Source organism: Lepidochelys olivacea (assembly GCF_965140295.1).
Source record: "Lepidochelys olivacea isolate rLepOli2 genome assembly, chromosome: 3".
NCBI classification, from domain to species: domain Eukaryota; kingdom Metazoa; phylum Chordata; order Testudines; family Cheloniidae; genus Lepidochelys; species Lepidochelys olivacea.
Genome location: NC_140413.1, coordinates 96,553,557 through 96,576,129, shown reverse-complemented (window position 1 = coordinate 96,576,129; position 22,573 = coordinate 96,553,557). Strand labels below are relative to the sequence as shown.

At 41.8% G+C, this 22,573-nt stretch overlaps 1 protein-coding gene across 2 annotated transcripts in view; it reads right to left on the bottom strand.

Moving 5' to 3' along the window:
- Positions 1-1,442: 1,442 nt before the first annotated feature.
- TPD52L1 (TPD52 like 1) overlaps positions 1,443-22,573 on the bottom strand; it is an 85,606-nt gene continuing 64,475 nt past the window's right edge. The window contains exons 5-8 of one of the 2 annotated variants that reach the window (XM_084624801.1): positions 13,800-13,814; positions 11,083-11,121; positions 8,536-8,596; positions 1,443-2,880 (exon numbers count right to left, since the gene is read on the bottom strand). In XM_084624801.1, the coding sequence (XP_084480927.1) occupies positions 2,746-2,880; positions 8,536-8,596; positions 11,083-11,121; positions 13,800-13,814 (250 nt within the window). In that variant the 3' untranslated portion in view covers positions 1,443-2,745. The remainder of the gene's footprint in view (positions 2,881-8,535; positions 8,597-11,082; positions 11,122-13,799; positions 13,815-22,573) is intronic. The other variant, XM_084624802.1, reaches the window with a different exon arrangement.

Here is a 22,573-nt window from a genome sequence, read left to right as displayed (position 1 = left end):
TTTTTTTGGCTGTGGCCTATTCAAGAATTTTTTTTTTTTTTAACAGAGCTGGCAAAGTGTACTCTGCCTTCTCCTGTGGCTTTGCTCAGTTTCTGAAGCCCTCAAAACTTTGGTCTGAGACTGTGCATGGAAAATTTTTAGGCCAAATACATTCATCATGCTAAATATTTTTGATGAGTTTAACTTGATTAATCATTTCTAGTGTGGGAGTGCCTAGGGGACTCCACCAGGTTGGAGCCTATTTTACTAGTGAATGGCAGCAGTTCCTTCTGCCAAAGAGCTTGCTGTCTAAAAGAAAAGATGTAAGTGGATGAAACAAACAAGCGGGTTTGGAGAGGAACCAATGAAAACAATAGGAAGTTTTAAGACTAGATAAGGTGGGTGCACACTTTGTAGCCAATCAGCAGCAACAATCCCTCCCCCCCCCACCCCAAATGTAGCCTAAATAACTATCCAGGGTAAGTCTGAAGGAATTCTGATTCCAGCCACAGATATCTCAGAGTCTAGCAAAAGAGGAGTCTACCTTTGTAACAGTTCCTAACAATAATTAGGAAGCTAGGGGTATTTTTTCCTTCTTTCCCAAAGATGTATTACTGTCATAAATACACTGAATTAGAAGAACGAACTTAACTCCAGCCTGAAGGCCTACAGCAATGTGACCCTGTCTTCTACTTACTGTTGCACTGCAAATCTTGTGACTCTCTCTTACAGTCCAGACCCTAGAGTCATGAGAATACACCAGAATCTGATTTCAAGCACTCATAGTTGGAGGGGAAGGCTTGAACATGTGAATCCTGAAGTTGAAAAATGAGGAAGTAAAATAATTAAATCCAAATGGATTTAAAGAATTTCATTTTTTTAAATCTGGTGGGTTATTTTTTGCTTTTAATTTCTGGAATGCTTGGGGTAGACAATACCATAGGGATGTCTCAGTTGGCTACCACTCTTTGTTAATAGTTAGGAAAAGAGGCTGGGGAGATGTTTTTAAATATGCTGTTGAAAATCCACAAAATTTTTGGGTATAAAAATGCCATTCTAGAACTCTTGCACACTGTGCAGGTAGCAGGTACAGTCCTATTTGAAATGGCTATAATAAAGCATGAATTTTATTATCAGGTTTATATGTTTCTAACTATCGATGATGGGGGAAAAATAAACCCATTTCAGATAGATATTATAAACTGTGTGGCTGGCCCAAACCATCTGTCTGCAACTTTTTTTTTTGTATTTCCATTGTAACATCTTATTAGAACAAAACTATTACAAGGGGCATCTTGCTAATAAAAACACACAAGGCAGACACACATTTTAAAAACTCATTTACACAAACTAGAACTTTTTTTTAAATAAAAATTAATGCTGCAACAGAAACTTGCAATTTGTCACAAAATTTTTTTAATGTGTTACACAAAAAGCAAATTAAATCACATTAAAGAGGCATTTGAGATGCGTTCAGAATCAACTTGTCACATGGGAGAATTTTAAGTGTAAGAAATTAAAAACATAACAAAAAAAACAGAACACCTGTAAAAACCATTTTGATACAGGATTTTCCTGACAAGCTTTTAGCAAAGCTTTTAGCAAAGCCTAGGATACTAGAATGGCTAAAGTTGATTTGAAGCTTTGCAGTATGATGAAATTAAAGAGGCCTATTTTAAAAGCAGGCTAAATTCCTCCCTCCCCTCCCCCACATTCATGTTCATACTTGATAGGCTTGTGCTCATCTCAGTCTGGGGAACCAGGCTGCAGATTAGACAAAGTTTTCTTTTGCTGCCACCAATGGCTGGCTGGCAGACAATACTATAATAACCTTACTGTTCCTTCTCTTAAAATAATGCAACAAATCATGCTGCATCTAATCCAAGAGGTTTCTTGGAGATTAAGCAATTAACATTCAAGGATCTGAATTATGCCCTGAAGTTCAGTAACCCAGGATAATTTGGACTAGTCTGAAGCACATACTCATCCAGTGAGATGGTATGGAGGCAAACAGGTAGTTTGTGTTTTTGGTTTAATACTGAAATTGGTTCCCAGCATCAAAAGTCTTATCAAACAGCAAGTAACAGAACATGTTTTTCAACTGTAGCGTTTCCTGCTCTGGGACAGTAACTGTGATCAACTTAGTCTGCATCTGAATAATTGGGTTCCTCTTTAGGAGAGGAAATTCAAAGACAGACTGCGGAAGTGAAAAAGGAATAGAGGCTCCAGTATAACAAGAAATGATTCTGTTTGACTCCTTAAGCAGCTCAGGTCATGTTTGTATTCTTCTCAGTAAAGAGCATAGTATAATTTGGTGGACAGGCTATTGCTGGCAACAGAAATCCTTACACAGTCCTAGACCCATCTGTCTGTTGTGTCACTGAGAGGGGTTACATCATCAGTGGAAACATGCATACTAAAAACACATTCAGTCCTTTAATTAAATAAATAAATAATCAAAGAAATTAACAACTGGACCAGAGGTGTGGAGAGAAAAATACCATAAAGCAAGAACTGTTTGGTTACATTATAGAAATTGGAACATTAAGAAATGATGGTGTGTGCAATTTCTATGGAGTATAAAAGTGCTTAATGGTAAAAATACCAATACATTTGGAAGAATGACCACAGTATCACATGGGTAAGGCCGTTTTCAAGAGGTTACAAAGCCATATGTCTCAAGCTGGCTGTAGAAAGGAAGCATAGAAAAAACTATGGGGCTAAGTCTCACCAGGTAGGATACAGCTGGCCACAAGGGGCTACAGTCTAACACTGAAGTTCCTCCTCGTCGTTCTCAGGAAGCGGAGTGCCTGTGATAGAGCCCCGAGTGCTGGCGTGGGCAGTAGAACTGAGAACTTCTTCAAAACTCCCCCCACTGTGGCTTGTCCCTCCAACCTTTGTCTGAAATATGGCAAGTGAAGAAAACAGTGATTTTTTTCTCATTCCATTCTGCTTATTTCCCCTCCCCTCACACACTGAATGTTTTGTTTTAAAAGGAAGTTGACTTACTTTTCTATGGAGATAGAGGAAGTGTATGTTCTCATACCCTGCAGAGTAGGTAGCACTTCAAAGCATACAATGGGGCTTGTGTTCAGAGCTTTTGATACTTTTGTTTTTTTAAAAACAACATTTTAAATATCAAGGCTGAGTTCTTCAAAGCTGCCTCTGGTATTTGGAAATTAAGTGCCCATTACATTAAATGGGAACTGAGCATCCAAATCATTTAGGTGCTTTGAAAATTTCAGCCTTAGCATAGGGGTGTATGTCGTTGTTTTAATGAGTATGTTTTGTTTATTGTATTTCTCAGTAGGACTAGATTCTTCCTCCCTTTAATATGTTGAGTTGCAGCTCACTGTGTTATTAAAGCAACGGCTCTCTCTGCAAAATAAGGTACCATTCAATGTAGGTAACGGTGGCAGAATTGGGCAGTAGTGAGTAGATGTTGTTACCCATTGAAGTCAACAGAATCAATTTGATAACTGGAGAAATTTAGGCTTAAATAGAGACTGGGAGTGGCTAAGTCATTATGCAAGGTAGCCTATTTCCCCTTGTTTTTTCCTACTCTCCCCCCCCCCCCCACACACAGATGTTCTGGTTTAACTTGGATTTAAACTTGGAGAGTGGTCAGTTTGGATGAGCTATTACCAGCAGAAGAGTGAGTTTGTGTGTGTATGGGGGTGGGGGGTGTGTGAGAAAACCTGGATTTGTGCTGGAAATGGCCCACCTTGATTATCATGCACATTGTAGGGAGAGTGGTCACTTTGGATGAGCTATTACCAGCAGGATAGTGAGTTTGTGTGGGGGGTGGAGGGTGAGAAAACCTGGATTTGTGCTGGAAATGGCCCAACCTGATGATCACTTTAGATAAGCTATTACCAGCAGGACAGTGGGGTGGGAGGAGGTATTGTTTCATATTCTCTGTGTGTATATAAAGTCTGCTGCAGTTTCCACGGTATGCATCCGATGAAGTGAGCTGTAGTTCACGAAAGCTCATGCTCAAATAAATTGGTTAGTCTCTAAGGTGCCACAAGTACTCCTTTTCTTTTTTTGGAGAAAACAAAACGGTGTTAAGGGCTTTTAAAAAAATCAGATCCAAGTTTGTTTAAATTTACTTTCTGAATAAATTCTGAAGTAAGTCCCATGAATGAGGCACCTGAGGGAAATGCACAGCATCAACCTGTCTGCAGAGACATGGATTATGGAGAAACAGTGAGTGTAAGAACTAAAAATAAGTAACTATGTATAAAACTGCTTTGAAGCAGCATTTTCCTGACAAGATTTTAGCAAAGGCTAGGATGTTCAATCTGTAAATAAAGCTTTGGCAAACCCTAGCACATTTGTCCCCTCATCTCAGCCAAGCATTTGCTTTCTTTAACTACTCCTCCGCTGGACAAACAGCAGATTTAGACTTAATTAAACTAGTAATTGCTGCCTTGAATTAACCTGAAAGTGTCCCTTAGTTCTGAGTTGTGGCCGTGGCAGCACTTCTGCAAGTGGATTTAGGTCTGTGGATAGAGTGGGATATTTTTACCCCTTTCTACAGCTGAAACAGCATTTCCAGACACTCAGCCACGTGAATGCTTCGGAAGATGATTATAATTAAATGTACTCTGTGTCCTTTGTCTCCAAAGGGTTAATCCCATGTAATCCTTTGTTTCATTTGCTGATACATGATGATGAACAGGATCAGCTTGTCTAGTTTGAGAGAGCTATAAAATAAGGTACAGGATTGTAAGTACCTTGCCCAGAGCAATACAGGCCACAGCTGGAAAATCTCTATGAATTCTAGGAGCATTTACAAAACATTCCCTCTTTATTGATATTTGCAAATGGAAATAGATGATGTTTTAAGAAAAAAACAACAACATTGGCTGACCATAGATATGGAGACATGTTATGAACAGGCAGCAGTTGCTCCATGATTAAGCCTGCAACTGATTTTCCATTATAAGCCTTATTTTGGACCCATTTGTGAAAGCCACAAGTCACGTTGGCCTGAGATCTAGGACTGATGTAGCAGTTTTCTGCAAAATTTAAAGCAACTCAGACAATGGGGCACCTGAATTTGGACACCCTAAAAACGCAGCTGTTAAATCCAGTTACAATTTTTTTCTTTTTTTGGCCCACAATAGCTAAAACACAGAACTAAGGTGACAGATAAAAGCCGCTTTACTGGATTCCCCTAGCTGAGATCCAGTGTGTAGTTCATAGAACCATAGGTTTAGAAAGGACCACAAGTGTCATCTAGTCTAACCCCCTGCCAAGATGCAGGATTTGGTGCGTCTAAACCATCCAAGACAGATGGCTATCCAGCCTCCTTTTGAAAACATCCAGTGAAGGAGATTCCCTGACTTTCCTGGGCAGTTTGTTCCATTGTCCTGCTGTTCTTACAGCTAGGAAGTTTTTCCCTGAAATTTACTCTAAATCTGCTGTGCTGTAATTTGAACCCATTGCCTCTTGTCCTGCCCACTGTGGCAAGAGAACAATTTTTCTCTCTTTTTTAATGACAGCCTTACAAGTATTTGATGACCACTGTCATATCCCCCCTTAATCTCCTCTTTTCCAAACTAAACATACTCATTTCCTTCAGCCTCTGCTCATATGGCCTGCATTTCCCATCCCTTTGATCATCTTTGTGGCTCACCTCTGGATCCTTTCCAGTTTCTCTACATCCTTTTTACACATTGGTGACCAAAACTGGACACAGTACTCCAGCAGAGGCCTAACCAGCGCGGCATAGAGTGGTTTTATCGCCTCCTGTGGTTTGCACGCTATGCCTCGGTTAATGCAACCCAAAACTTCATTTGCTTTTTTTGCAACAGCATCGCATTGTTGAGGTTGTGATCCCCCACAACTCCCAGATTCTTCTCAGCAGTGCTGCTGCCAAGCCAATTATCCCCCATTCTGTATTTGCACATTTAATTTTTCTTCCTTAAGTATAGCACTTTACATTTGTGTCTGTTCAATTTCATTTTGTTGTCTATAGCCCACATCTCCAATTTATCAAGATCTCTTTGAATTTTAACTCTATCCTCCAAAGTGTTAGCAACTCCAACCTCCCCCCACCGCTGTGTCTCATCTGTAAATTGTGGTTGATTTTCAAAGGAACTCCAGGGAGTTAGATACCCAGCCCCTATTGATTTTCAAGGAGAGTTAGGCAATAACTCTCAGGCCCCTTTGTCCAGCCTAAAGTCTAATTTCAAGGTTATTAACATTTGATTTAGTGAGATCACCAAGGAACATCAGCTCTGGCAATCTTACAACAGGACATCATCAGACTGCTGGAGACCAGTGTTTGCTTTTTAAAATACAATAAAATAAATGCCTCCATCCCCTTTCTTTGCAGGAAGGCTTATAAGGAAGTTCTCCCCTCCTCAAGACCTCATTAGGTCACTCTTCATGGGAGAATGACCTCTGCTCGCCTCCAGACCCACTCCCTGGAAAGTCTGCTGCTGTTGAAAGTAGAGGAGTTCTGGCCCCTTGCAGGCCTTAGCCTTAGCCTTATCTGAAGAGGTAGGGAGGCTAGAGACAGCAAGATGTATGGGAAGAGAGGCACTTGATACTGAGACAGTGGCCACAGCTATCACCACCATCAACCTCCCTGATCACCATGGTGCTGAAAAATCATGACTGTTTTTTCCTCTTGTTCCTTGGTGCCAAGGGAGAAAAACAATGCTGAGTTACAATGTACGTGAAAGTCGCAGTAGGTTTGCCATGAAGGCTTGGCATTGACTTCAGTGTTTCTCTGGATATAGGAGCTGATCCCTTACCCATGACTCTGGGGTTAAGGACCTCAGTTATGAGACTGAAGAGCTCCTAGATGGTGGTTTACTTGCACCCTCAGCACTCAATAACATGGGATGATTTAGCTAAGACCCTGTTTGCCTACTTGTTCCAAACTTAGCAGAATGAGACCAGGATCTCAGGGTCCGTTCCGCAGGCAGATCAGTGTCAGAGGCTGATGCCTTCAGAACGGCCTCTAAGAAGTGAGCTGAGGTGACTTGCCTGCATTCATTTGGTGTAGTTGACACACTGGGCCCTGACTGGGGACTTGCCCCTTGCTGAAGCAGACCCTGAGTACATTTGACAGTGATGGAGCAGCAGGAGGTGCACAGCTTTCAACCAGTAGACTTGGCTTTGGCCATCTTAGGTAGGCCCTCAACATTGCAGGAAAGGCTTAGTGAAGCCTTCACAAGGAGTATAAATACCGAACAGGACTAAAAAGCCTAACACTAGCTCTAGTAACTACCCTCACTATAAGCAAATAATTATGTACAAAACCCACTCGATGGATAAGGGGGACTGACATGAGAACAATGGAAACCCCAGAGAATCCTGCTATGGCCTTTGGGGGTCATGGGAGCCCATGTGATGGTTGCACCTCCTTATACAGGTGTGTATGCTGGGAGCAGTGCTTAATTTGTGCCAGGGCTGAGCCCTGGCACCTCTAGGCTTGCTGCATCAGCTATGAATGTAAAAAAAATTACTTGAGGCCCTGCAATTAATTGCTTGAGCCTTTCATTATAAATTAAGCATGTGGTCAGGGAGGATAAAGATTAAGCAGGATGCGCACACAGCCCCGACTAGACAGCAATTCCAAGCTCATTCATGCATAATGTACAATTTTAAAAGGGTTTCTTTTGGGTGACTGTGGCAGTTGAGCATAGAGAGATAAGTGAAAGTGTGGTAGGAGTGAAGGAGGTGGGAGGATATTTAAGGCACTGGCCTAGGAGCCTGGCGGTCTGACTTCAGTTCCCAGTGCTGACTGTATGCGTCTTAGCTTCCCGCTTGTGGAGTGAGGCTGGGACACTGGCACCCATGCAACAAACATTTTCAGTTAGTCTCAAGACTGAAGGTTGATGAATATAGCTTTAGTCAGCACAAAGAAAGAATGCACTTTGTGATCCTACTGAATCTTTACACCACACTGAACCAAGCAGCATTTTTTATGCACACATTGTCATCAGAGGCACGAGACAGCTTGGAAGATGGCCTCTCTGCTCACCCTCCGCCCGGTGCAAAGGCTAGCGCCTTTCAAATGTGCCCGGCTCTGCTCTGTTCGTGTGGTAACACTAAAAGGTGCTACTGCCTCAAGTCTGATCTCTCAAGGGTTAATCATTGGGGTAGCTCAAGGTTGTCATACTTTACTTTTCCTTCAGTACAGACTTTTACACAGTTTTGAGGCAATCCAGAGAAAAGACTGACGTTAGCTGGGAAGTTAGTACTTGACATTCAAAACTCTGGGCCAGATCCAACGCTGGTGTAAATCGGCATAGATCCATCCATCAGTTCACCCCATTTAAGCACCTGACCTTCCCTGTTTCAATGGGGGCATTGGTTGAGACAGTTTATTTAAGCGGACAGACAATTTAGTTTGTTACTTGGCATTCCAGAAGCAAAGAAAGAATATTTCTCTGCATATTGCCTTCATTTTCTTTCCTTGCACTACAGCTCCATGAAATCCTTCATGGAAGGATGAAATCCAATCTGCCTTTGGCACAAGTGACAGTGATGACTAAGCTGTCATTTTAACAAGCACAGGCTCCTAATCATTACCTTCAGGCTTGTGATAGTGGTCTCAACCTTCTCCTCAAACGATTTGAAAGTTGGAGAATTCCTAGGAGGAAAAACACGATAAAAAGAAAAGTGTCAGTTCTGAACCTGTGTACAGTAATGGCATGGTTTATTTTCCCAATTTCTGCTAGACAATGATCCCAGCACAGAGCGAAGACTGGTTATCAGTGTGCAACCACACATCAGTAGTGTACTACTAGCAGATGCTTGTGCTGCTGTCATTCAAATCCAATTGCACTAATCTGATGAGAATTTTTTTAAGTTACAAATTTGCAAGAGCAGAATCTGTGTAATAATTTAAACTGAATATTTACTATTCTATGACAGCTACTCTATGCTGTGATACATTTATAGTATCCTCCTAAGATCCAAGGGACTGCTGGCCTTAATTCTGCATTTCCTTGATTTTAGCCATTTGTTTTGTCCCCCTGAAATAAACTTGTCTGTGAATAGTAGGAAATTCAATGAAAATGACTTTTTAAAATCATTGTAATTTAGTGCCTGATCCTTCAAAGTGCTGAGCGCCTTCAATTCCCATTGCTTTCAAATGGAAACTGGAGATCTCAGCCTTTCGCAAGATCAGGCCCTTGGGTCTAGAGAGACACAAAGAAGCTGAGGCATGGAAGCACTGAACATTGCCACACCTAACTTTTAAGCATCTAGAAAATCACTGGGATTCACAAATCTTGGGTTAGGTTCCTTGGCTTCCAATACAATGAATGGGAACAGACAGGCACCTCATGGGGTTCACAAAAGCCAGCATGCTAGGGAGCTCCTTGACTAAGCTAATCAATGGGAGATGCCAAACCGAGGTGTGTGCTAAACCCTGCCCCCTATAGAAAAGGGGCACCTAAGTTCCAGCTGCAGAAAAGTTCCTCCTTCTGCTTGTGATTCGCAGCGGCAACTGTCTCTTGGTGTTCGGCGCCTGTGCCATTTTGGCAATAAGCTGGAGGGAAGAGAGAAGGAGAACCTCCTTCATAACTTTTGTGTAAGTTCGTTTGTGGGGGCTCAGTCCAGTAGATGAGCGCTGAGCCTGCTCACTAGATCAGGGCCTGCAGGCACGTTAGCAGAAGAATGCCTATTTCCCCTTGGTCGGTGCATCACTGGTAGGGCGTCGGGACACATGGCATGCGGCTGCAGCATGCATGCACGCACACAGACAGAAACACCGGCGCCTATGGAACTTTTAACAAACATGTAGGTGCTGACCAGTTTTAGACACTTGCATTGTTTGGAAGCAGCTGAGCAGGAGGTTTCTGAATCCCAATGGAGCCTGATTCTGGGATTTAGGCACCTAAAGTGCCTAAGTGGCAGTAAGCCCTTAGTGTGCATCTATCTACACCCAGTTCGGCCCCTAACCAAATCAACTGATGTTCTGTCTCTGACTCCAAAGAGGGTAGAAATGAGCCCTTTGAGTGAGAGTCATGGGTGTGAAAATACCTTAGAAGAAATAAAATGAACATGAGGAGTCTGATTTTTTAGTCAGCACAAGTGACAGTCCTCTTGCCAGCCAGCCTATTTTATTCAAAAACTGAACATAGCTTTTTTTTTAAATGCTTTTGATTTTTAATATTGCCAGCGGAAAAGAAAAATGTATTGATCACAATCACGCTGTGGGCGTAAGAGATGTGATAAGCATATGCTCTGTCTTAGGGTGAGACCATGGATCACAGTCACCCAAGCAGAGGGATTAAGGTGCTCCCTTGATCTCCTAGTTGGACTACTCCCATCATGGTTACAGCAACATCCCTGGGGCTACTACTCCCTATCCATGCAGATAGGTGGGGTATAGGCAAGCAGGCCTGGGGAGTGGGAAGAAACATGTTGGCCTTCACAGCTGAGCCAGGAGATGTAATCCTGGAGAAGTAAGAGAATGGCACAGTTAGTGCCCTCATTTTCTGCTCCTAACTCTACAACTTAGCCACCCATTTACAGTGTTCTGATTTATTAATCATGACCCACTGTCTAACAGACTCCTCTGGCATCACTACTTTCCTTTGGGTACATATTGCCCTTCTTCATTTACTGTAACAAGTGAAGAGGAGACATGGTCTATTGATCCCTGTAAGTCCAAACAATACTGAAGCAGATATCTGATCAGGTATTTAGTCCTTAAGGTTTATTTTTTCATTTCTATTTACTGAAATTTGTCTAATAAAGATACTTAGAAAGAAAAGGGCCAGATACTGCTCCCATTGACATGATAGCACAGTTCCTAGATGCAGTGAAAATATTTAAATTTCACATTCGATAATATGGATCTATAAACATCCACTTCTTCAAATTCTTCTCAGCTCCCTCTCATTTGTCCAACAGCCTGTACAGTACTTGAATAGTTAATAAATTAAAAGCCACCAAAGGGCCCAGTCTTGCAGCCCTTACTCAGATGAGTAATCCCATTGATTTAAACTAGCCTACTTATGCAAGTAAAAGCTGAAAGGTCAGGACCAAGAAAAGCAAATCCCCAAATAAAGTATATATGGTTTTACTTCAGCTTAGTGTATACAAATAATGTTGGCACATTATTACCTCATAGCAGGCATACTTATGGAATGGCGAATAGAGTAACTGCCATGTGAAAGCAAGGGAGAGGAAAGAGAAAAGACAGCACTATAAGCAACAGTTTGCAACATGATCAGCACACAGTCTACACGGCAATTTATTAATTCAGAGCGCTGGTACTCAGCTCCTGCTGCAAAGAGCTCTTCTCCTCACTTTGATCACAGAACATCTGTGCACCACCACCTCTGCACCTGATCAAGAGGCTGAATAGGGCTCAGAAGAACTGCACAGAGTATCTCCTGCTAACAATCCAATAATGGAATCAAACCTTTTCAGTTCACAAAAGCAAGGCATGTGCAGTCTAATATCACGCAGAGGGGTATGAAAGTGCCTTTCTAGTCCATGTGAAGAGTAAAGCCTGTAAAGAACTCCGTAGGTGGTGAATAAATGAAATTCTAGGATTTAAGAGTGAACATAAAACTTTCTCTTATTTGAAATTAAGAATGGCTCCCAACTACATTTAAATATGCAGGCTAGGAGTACTTCATATACTGGAAGAGTATGTACTATACCAAAAATCCATTTATTGCTACTTTCACTATTGATTGACAGCCAAATCCTGGTCTTACAATGGGTGCTTTGCCTTAAGTGGCACCAGGATTTGAGCCTTATAAACCAAAGTGATTATAACAATTAAAACACAAAAACAGTCACATAAATTGTACATTATAATGTTCCTTATAAATTGGACATGCACTTACATAGTCTATCTATGAAACTGCTGTAAGTGGAGGGGGAGAAATCACACACACACGGACATAAAATAAAAAATTAGACGTGGAAAGATCTATTTGGGCATATGAACCCATCTTCCTGCCAATGCAGGTATGTTCTCTATTGTATATTTTCTAGTTAAGATCGTTTAAAAACCCTAACATACTGCAATACACCAATAACCATTCAGTAATAAACGCAAAACAAGGTTTTAACATTCAACTATTTCACACTGCTTTCAACCTTAAAAAGTACAAACCCTACAGCCCAAGCATTCCACAAACGCAATGGATCACATACACTTTTCCTGATCCCCCTACTAATGCCTGCAACAATTAACAATCCAGGTTAAATGAAACAAGCATATTTTCCATGTTGTTCTTGTGCCACATAGCTCCAGTTTTCTGCTCCTTTCCTATCCGAATAATTTAGAGCAGGCTGCTCATCAACTATCATAGACATGTACCAAATATAAGCTCTAAACAAAAAGATTATTTAATCCAAAATTACATTAAAACAGGATTCATTGGGAGGGGCCATGTAATGGATGCCATGAGTATGGAGAAAATTTGCTGAGTTTCTCATACCAATGCAATTTTATTTTCTTTAAAGAAAAATAAGGAGAGCGTATTCGTGCCACTCCAAATTATTGAATTTATAGGATGAGAGAAGCTCTGGCCTAGAATGGTGACTGTTGCAGCTGTTAACGTTACATGAGACACCAAAGAACTCTAGTGAGTTTATTAAGAAGGGGCCTGTACAGCTGTGGGAGCTTCAACCCGTTAGGTGCTGAGCAGAGTTCAGTGGAGAATGGTAATTCTGTTTCCTAAAGGGTTTCAATATTTGGTTCCAGTCTGATTCAGAAACACTCCCCCTGCCCCCAAATTTTGATATTTGCTGTGAAAGGGAACCCAACTCTACTGGAAGCCCTTTGAACATTTTGAACTTAAACACAATTGTGTGTGTTTTGCAGGCTCAGCACCTGCTTATTTTTATTAGTTAGGGCCATGTTCTACCCTTGAATGTGTCTTCAGGACTCATGTGGAAGGCAACAGGAGTTTCTCAGTATATCTTAGGACAGGACTTGGGCATTATTGTTTCACTTAAAAGGTGGTAATTAATCAGTGATATGATAGTTACAAAACTCTGCTGTCCAAACACAATTTGTACTGAGCTTTTGCTGTTTATACGCCAACCTCTACAAACAACAAGGGACAGCTGAGATAACAGAACTGTATGTAAATGGATTTGCCTGAGAGAAACAATGTTTTGAACTCCATTATGTGAATTTTGAATCAAATCCAGGGGTCTCAAACGCGCGACCTGCCAAGCTCCCCTCACCCCCCAGAGTTATTTTCTGTGGCCCGCAAAGCTCCCCTCAACCCCCACTCTCCCCCCTGGAGTTATTTCCTGCGGCCGCCAAGCTCCCCTCCCCCCACAGCGCACCATGTCCCTGCTCCTCCACCTACCTCCCAGCACTTGCCCGCCGCCAAACAGCTGTTTGGCACGGCTTAGGACTTTCCAGGAGGGATAGGGAGGAGTGGGAACACAATGCGCTCAGGGGAGGAGGTGGAGAAGAAGCAGGGTCAGGGCGGGGATTTGGGGAAGGGGTTGGAATAGGAGCGGGGAAGGGGTGGGAAGAGGCAGGGCCTCATGGAAGGTGTCAGCGATGTGGCCCTCGGGCCAATGTACTAGTCTTCATGTGGCCCTCGTGGTGATTTGAGTTTGAGATCCCTGGCTAATCTATCCAAGAATGTGTAAACAACATTCTGAATCCAATCTGAAGGTCTTTTCACATACTCCAGCCATAAACCCACTAGGTTGATCACACTATAAAAATCAAGATGTTGTGGCTGATCTGGAACATGTTTTTATCTGGGATAATAATGTTAAAAGGAAAGAGGGCACAGTGTTAAACAAGCCATACCAAAGACAGCGGCAGTATTTATGAAGGGCAATACACATCTTACCCAGTCGAATGTGACCTAGGAGGACAGCATAAAGAAAGAAGAGCAAGAGTTAAGAGTTGGTATATTATGAAGCAAAACATAGGTAAAAAAAATCCAAACAATCTCCCATTAAAATGCCAAACAATCCTTGGGAGAAAAAGAGTCATATGCATCCATTTCTTGACACTTGGAGAATGTGGATCAGTTGAAAGTCCTTCAAATATACCTTCTTTAAATAAACTTCACCTATCTCTGTGTTACATAATCAAATACTTGGCATGTACCAGAGTTGAGAGCATTAGTCCACTAAACCTTGTGCTGGCTCGGACTGTTTCATCTTCATTTTAAATCATTGTCTGAACAGACTTTCTTGGGTTCAATGAGACAGCACAGTACAACACACTTACAGCCAACAAGACTGGGTTATAGGACATATTTTTTACTGAGAAGAAAAAAGAAATTTTAAAGGATAGTAAAATAATAATAATGAGCATTAATGTTAAGAAGCTTGTGTTTTCAGAACTACCAGCCAGAACAGTGCTTAGGAAAACAGGAATATATCTGCAGTCTCTAAATCCACGAAGCTGCCCTAAATACTGTTGGGAGCTGATCTGGCATACAATTGGTCCCAGGACAGGGGAGCAACATATGGCTCTCTTGTGCCCTGTGCATATGGGGCATAGCTGAGAATCTAGGGCCATGTCTCCTCATTCATATTTATTCTCCTCCTACAACCCAGCCCTTTTTTACCATGCCCTCATAAGAGTAAGGAAACAGGTATGCAAGGGCCTTCATTCAGCATGGAGGGCTGTGACCAATGCTTAACTTTACTCTTGTCACTACACATAGGTTACCCTAGTGCTCCTTGTTGTGTGCTGCACAGGGACTTCCAGAATCAAAGCCTTTATATTTTCTCAAAGGAGGTGTTTGATTATCCACTTTCCAGATAGTCAAAGCAAAGAGCAACTAAGTGATCGCCTTCCCAAAGCCCTTGTATCCTTTAGGGACTCTCTCTCTTCCCTAGATGTATCATTCACTATCTGAAAGTTCTGGAAGATATCCAAATATCAGCTCTACCAACACACATTCACAGATATTCCAATTAACCCCTTAGCACCAAAGGGAAGAATTTCTGGGATTGAGTGCTCGAGTTTTAAAGACTTCAAGGAGATCCTGTCTGAGACAGTCGAGATTTACATAACCTAGTTTTGTATCATAAAACAAACTCCACCAAGAGGTTAATATTATAGAAACTATTATCCACAGAAAGTTTGCAGTATATATAATTGTGTCTCTCATTTGCACTTAACATAAGCATCCTGAAACACAGCTAGTAAAAAGAAAAGGAGTACTTGTGGCACCTTAGAGACTAACCAATTTATTTGAGCATAAGCTTTCGTGAGCTACAGCTCACTTCATCGGATGCATACTGTGGAAAGTGTAGAAGATCTTATTATATACACACACAAAGCATGCAAAGATACCTCCTCCCACCCCACTCTCCTGCTGGTAATAGCTTATCCAAAGTGACCACTCTCCTTACATTGTGTATGATAATCAAGGTGGGCCATTTCCAGCACAAATCCAGGGTTTAAACAAGAACATTGGGGGGGAGGGGGTTAGGAAAAAATAAGGGGAAATAGGCTACCTTACATAATGACTAAGCCACTCCCAGTCTCTATTCAAGCCTAAGTTAATTGTATGCAATTTGCAAATGAATTCCAATTCAGCAGTTTCTCGCTGGAGTCTGGATTTGAAGTTTTTTTGTAGTAATATCGCAACTTTCATGTCTGTAATCGCGTGACCAGAGAGATTGAAGTGTTCTCCGACTGGTTTATGAATGTTATAATTCTTGACATCTGATTTGTGTCCATTTACTCTTTTACGTAGAGACTGTCCAGTTTGACCAATGTACATGGCAGAGGGGCATTGCTGGCACATAATGGCATATATCACATTGGTGGATGTGCAGGTGAACGAGCCTCTGATAGCGTGGCTGATGTTATTAGGCCCTGTGATGGTGTCTCCTGAATAGATATGTGGGCACAGTTGGCAACGGGCTTTGTTGCAAGGATAGGTTCCTAGGTTAGTGGTTTTGTTGTGTGGTATGTGGTTGCTGGTGAGTATTTGCTTCAGGTTGGGGGCCTGTCTGTAGGCAAGGACTGGCCTGTCTCCCAAGTTTTGTGAGAGTGTTGGGTCATCCTTCAGGATAGGTTGTAGATCCTTAATAATGCGTTGGAGGGGTTTTAGTTGGGGGCTGAAGGTGACGGCTAGTGGCGTTCTGTTATTTACTTTGTTAGGCCTGTCCTGTAGTAGGTGACTTCTGGGAACTCTTCTGGCTCTATCAATCTGTTTCTTCACTTCCGCAGGTGCGTATAGTTGTAAGAATGCTTGATAGAGATCTTGTAGGTGTCTGTCTCTGTCTGAGGGGTTGGAGCAAATGAGGTTGTATCGCAGAGCTTGGCTGTAGACGATGGATTGTGTGGTGTGGTCGGGGTGAAAGCTGGAGGCATGTAGGTAGGAATAGTGGTCAGTAGGTTTCCGGTATAGGGTGGTGTTTATGTGACCATCGTTTATTAGCACTGTAGTGTCCAGAAAGTGGATCTCTTGTGTGGACTGGACCAGGCTGAGGTTGATGGTGGGATGGAAATTGTTGAAATCATGGTGGAATTCCTCAAGGGCTTCTTTTCCATGGGTCCAGATAATGAAGATGTCATCAATATAGTGCAAGTAGAGTAGGGGCGTTAGGGGACGAGAGCTGAGGAAGCGTTGTTCTAAATCAGCCATAAAAATGTTGGCATACTGTGGGGCCATGCGGGTACCCATAGCAGTGCCGCTGATCTGAAGGTATACATTGTCCCCAAATGTAAAATAGTTATGGGTAAGGACAAAGTCAAAGTTCAGCCACCAGGTTAGCCGTGACATTATCGGGGATAGTGTTCTTGACGGCTTGTAGTCCATCTTTGTGTGGAATGTTGGTGTAGAGGGCTTCTACATCCATAGTGGCCAGGATGGTGTTATCAGGAAGATCACCGATGGATTGTAGTTTCCTCAGGAAGTCAGTGGTGTCTCGAAGGTAGCTGGGAGTGCTGGTAGCGTAGGGCCTGAGGAGGGAGTCTACATAACCAGACAATCCTGCTGTCAGGGTGCCAATGCCTGAGATGATGGGGTGCCCAGGATTTCCAGGTTTATGGATCTTGGGTAGTAGATAGAATATCCCAGGTCGGGGTTCCAGGGGTGTGTCTGTGCGGATTTGATCTTGTGCTTTTTCAGGGAATTTCTTGAGCAAATGCTGTAGTTGCTTTTGGTAACTCTCAGTGGGATCAGAGGGTAATGGCTTGTAGAAAGTGGTGTTGGAGAGCTGCCGAGCAGCCTCTTGTTCATATTCTGACCTATTCATGATGACAACAGCACTTCCTTTGTCAGCCTTTTTGATTATGATGTCAGAGTTGTTTCTGAGGCTGTGGATGGCATTGAGTCTACAGCTAGTAGACTGCATTTAAGCACTGCCTTGGACTAAGGGTGATGCATAAATTACACCATTCCAGTCTCAGGAGGCATTGTGCTTCAGAGATACCCTTCTCCAGGCTTTACACTTACTTCGGAGAGGGTGGGTACAAATATGTTGCTGGTCTGTATCGGTAGAAGACGATAACACCCTCCCACCAATTCAGCCGATATGCTGAGCAACCACAGTTCCCACTGAAGTCAGTGAGAGTTTCAGCTGTTCAGTACCTCTGAAAATCAGGCCACTTATTTAAAAGCCTAAATATGGATGCAGGTGCCTCACTTTGATCATCCATATCGGGAGATGTCAATTGTAGCTAGAGCTGCTGAAAAGTGAGGATTTTTCCCCTCAAAAAAATTTTTTTCCTTCCAAAAATCCCCTTTAAAAATTTTCCCTGTACGAAATTTAGAAAATATGGAAAACTGTTTCAGTTCCCACTTTCCTAAATTTTCTTATTGTTTCCCAACTTTTTTCAATTGGGAAACAGTAAGAAAAACGAGAGAACATGGGGACTTTGCCACTATATGCATTTTGCACTTTGTTATAGTTTGTCAGCTGGAAATGGCTTGGAAGCACTAAGACAGTGGGGGAAATTGTGGAAAAAACAGTTTTTGCTTTTAAAAGTAACATTATCAGCAATTTTACTCCTTTCCAACTGGCAAAATTTAGGGGACAGTAACAAAATAGTGGATTTCCCCTGAGTTTGACTGGTTTCTAACTGGCAAAAGTTGGAAAAAGGCAATTAAATTGGGAAAAACCTGTAGTTTTGAAACAACAACAAAAAATCCACAAATTAAAATAAATAAATAAATAAATATCCCCCCCCCCCAACATATTTCATTTATAAAATAAACTGGAAAATGAAAAATTTCCTTTTCAATGACACCCTATTATCTTATGAAAACCTTATCAACCAGAAATGGTTTTGATCAGCTGTACCTGGAGCTTTTAGTATAAAAAGTTCACACATCTAAATGTAAAGTAGTATACGTCTTCTTTCCCCTCTTTACATTCCTGCCTGCCTTCATTTTTTTTTATTGCCATTTTTAATACTGTGACAATTTGAGTGAACTTTTTCCCTGTATTGTAAGGGACTATTATTCAGTGTTGAACCTCCCATACACACAGTGATTATGATGTTTAAAGGCAGACTGAATAGAAACAGGTGTGTTTGAACGAAGATGAACATTCACCATTCTTTAAGGATTTAAAAAGTTGCACATTTTTTCCTTATTTCTGAAATGCCAGTTTATTCTAGGCATTTGTGCAACACCTAACACAAAGCGGCCCTAACTTAATCCTAAGGGAGAATTGTAATAATTTTTAAAACGCTAAAAAAAGAAAATTAATTCTGCCAAAACCAAAAAAAAAGGAAAAGGAAAACTGCTCCAGAAACGGCTATAATTCTTCCACACTGATGCAGGATGTAAACTCCCAAATCAATTAGTTGGGATATTACATTCTATAATTAATGAATTTTCAACTGGAAAAGAGAAATACATGCCAGTTTCTTGTCAGTGGTCTTAAAAATCCAATGTATTACTCTAAATAATTCTGTACAACCAAAATAAACCCTGTGGTGAAACAGTCTGCTATATACTAACAACACAGACTTCTCAAATGATCTCTGCTGGCTTTATGATTAGGGACGTGGCTCAGTGCATGTTATTGGGCTACATGTCTTGTTTCACTTTATGCAAAATTTTAAAGGACGGACTCTACCATCCCATCAGTCCATACCCATGGCTAGTGTACAAACTAAGGGCTAGATTGCAATTTGGACTACATACCCCTGACACAGCACAAAGGGGAAGTAAAAGCATGCCTATGCTCCTGAACATGGGCTAGCCATATTGTGGGTGTGGGCGTGCCAGGAGAAGCAGCATCTGCTACTCCTCCAGTTCACAGCAAAGGGGATTGGGATGGCATGGTCCTGGAGTGGTCGAACTACATGCTATCCCTTGCTATGGGCTTTTTCCTTATGGCACAATCTAGTGCTAAGTGACACAGGGGCTAGATGCTACAAAGAGTACATAGAGTTGGTCAGCAGCAGGAATCAGCCACACTATGCCTTACAACACTGAATGTACTGCATGTACAATACAGCAGTCACACAACAGAATCCAGTATTGCTAGAAATATAGGCAGAACAATTAAAGACTAGGTCATTCATTGTCACACTGAACGAAGCCAGGACAGTTAAAGATAACACACATGACAAACCAACCACTGCTGAGCTCATGGATTTGGGTGTGTTATTGAACATGACTGCCTGGGAGTTACTGGCATGTGATATTAATGTCACATATCCTGACCAAATGTATGGGCTCTGGAGTCTCTTGCTGACGGATTTAGTAAACAATCACTCTATAGCACTGGTTTAGCTGCCAACACCAGGACCTGCCCACAGGATTCTTATAGTAGCGAGACACCTACCTACCATGTATCTATGCAGTAGGCACTATTAACACAGTCTGATCTCCTGCACATTGGGGAGGTGGTGTCCATTACTGTTTGTGTTATTCTATGGCTTCTCCACTCTTCTGCGGTTTAACAATTGGACTCCTGACCTTGTACTACCATACGGACACAGGCGCTGACTTATATTTTTCCAGATGGGTGCTCCACCGCTGCTCCACCCCCACTCCACCTTTTCCTGCCACACATGCCACATACTACACAATGCTGTCCTTCCCAGTGCTTTCTCTGAGAATTCAGCTTCTTGAGGACAATAATGGAACATGACTTAGGGGAGAGTCTAGCACAGACCTTGCTCCACTTTACATGCTATTTGCACTACTTTTGATAGGTGACTTTTTTTGTCCATATCATCAGGGGTAATCATGGTGGAATATTCTTTTGGATTATCTACTGGGACCCTTCATCTTCAGGGGGAAAAAAAAGAGTGGGTGGGGGCTTCTGACAATGCCATGCAAAATGATCAGTCCACACTGGGCTCAGGAAACCAATGGGAGGCATGTTCTGCTAATATGAGGCATTGTGAACAAAGCCAGGACAGTTCAAGATAACACACATGACAAACCCTGTCAGCCCTGGCTGTGGAGATAATTACTGGGTGAACATTAGCCATTTGTATCTGTAGTGCAGAAGGCCAGATTCACTCAGCCAGATTCACACATGGAGAACAGTGACTTGAGAGACAAGGAGGGAAGAATGTGTGAAAAGTCATACGGTGCTGAGACCTGACAAGATTCTTGCATTTTACTGTAGAATCTCCAGTACTCTAGACTCTACCCCTATGAGACTAACTTCAAACCCAGTGCAAAGCACAAGGACAGGGATTTTGACTGGGAGGTGCTGAGTGGATGGAATCTTCCCTACCTGTGATCAGGTGCCAGTGCAGAGACTGGCATAGTCACACTACACCACTGTTCTACGTTCTGGATTATAACAGGGGCAAAGGGCTTGTCCATTATTCGGAGGTTGTGCCCAGACCCTGGCCATAAGCCTAACATGCCACAGCCCCAGCCACAGCAAAGCAGAGCTCAAGGGGTACAGATTCCCCTTACACAGCCTCTGGCCTCTCCTCTCTTCATGCTGAACAGCAGCAGTGGTTCTGGTGCTTGCTAAACCTTGCTGTGCTGGGAGGGGGCTGAGAAGGGAGTATCAGGATTTATCAAGCTTTCAAATTTAACAAATAAGTAGCAGAAAAACAAAAATAAAACTCCTTATTCGGCTGCAAAGAATTATACACAAAACATTCACAGCAAAACCTGCCTGCATTTGAAATACTGTAAATTGGGTTAATGCTGCAATTTAATTATATTTGCTTTAGTCATGCATTGTTCAATTACCACAAAAATATTTGTGTGGCTCTTATTCTGTAATTGCATCTGTGAGGGTTTAAGCATCTATGTGGATCCAATGGCAGGACTGGAGCCTTGAGCAGTTAAGCATGAAATCTGGTTGCACTAGTCTACCAGCAATTGAGAAAAATATACTGCAGACTTGATTTCCCCATTGTATAGTGATTCAATTTTTAAAAATAGATCTATTTTGGGGTTTTCAATAGTGCTACCTTTTACAACTAATATACAGCAAGTGATTCAAAGTACAAGAGTATCTTCTACAGAGCTCTTCCCCCTGTAAATATCTCAGTGCTGGTGAACTGAGTTGCTATCAGATCTTTAGCCTTTCTGCTCAATTATGTGATTTGCGCACACATTTCTTTTGAGTTAGTCCACTAACTTTCCCTTTGAAAGGACAGAACAAGGCTTTTTGTGCTAGGACTCATCAAATCTAAAGTGTTAAGAAATTTAGTGTCTGCAATACAGAAAAATACATCACTACAAAAAGCCTATTAACTAAAAATGCTGGAGGAGAAATTCTGTGCGCCTACCCTTTTTAAAAAAAACACACTTCATATTGTTTATAGTTTCTTCCTTTGTTCCTTTATTCTGAGAGATCCTAGTGAAATTAACCTTTTTAAAGATACACTTGTCAGGTAGCTAAAGCCCAACACTTTGCTGGTAAAAAGCACAGATCCTAACATTTTCATAATATTTATATTTTCAATTAAACTTCTTTGGATCTGAACACTCCCAGCAGTGTTTGCAACCAAAACTTTACAGACTTGTGCTAGCATGTGAAAACTGGAAAGTGAACCTGAAATTAAAGTCTGGTTTATATACTGATTAAGCCCAATGAAATACAAATAATAAGCAAACAGTATTTTAATATTCTTTGTTTTAAAAATCAAAGGTACCACTAGTAATTCTTAACGGGTCTGAGGACCAAGATGGGCAATATGAGGTTCCGCACTAGTGGCAAGTGTCAGACTAGGTGCCTTGTTGCCCTTTAGGGCTAGAAAGAGGAGTTTTAGATCAGTGGAAAGGGAAGATTCCCAGAATCCCAATGGGTCAAACAGTACTTGCTTCTAGCTCTGGAAAGGCCCAAGATATCAGATACATTTGGGATTCTTTAATTTTAAATTCAGGCTAACGTCTTGACCTTGCAAAGAGATCTGTGTGCATGTGTGTGTCCTGCAAAGAGTCCCACTGAAGTCAACATGACTCATGTGGAAGAAAGGGTTTGTACCTTCACCTCTCTGCAGGCTCCATATTTTTTTATATAACACCCACTGTATTTCTGGAGTGAGCTGATGAAAGTGCCCAAAATGCTTTTCAATTTATGTTTCCAAGAATAGTTCAGACTGAGGCCTGTGTTCGTAGAAAGAGGTCTGTCTCTAAAATCCCATTTGTGAATAAATTAGAGTAGTGAAAAGTTAGCTGCATTTCCCCCCACTTTTATCTATACACCTCCCTAG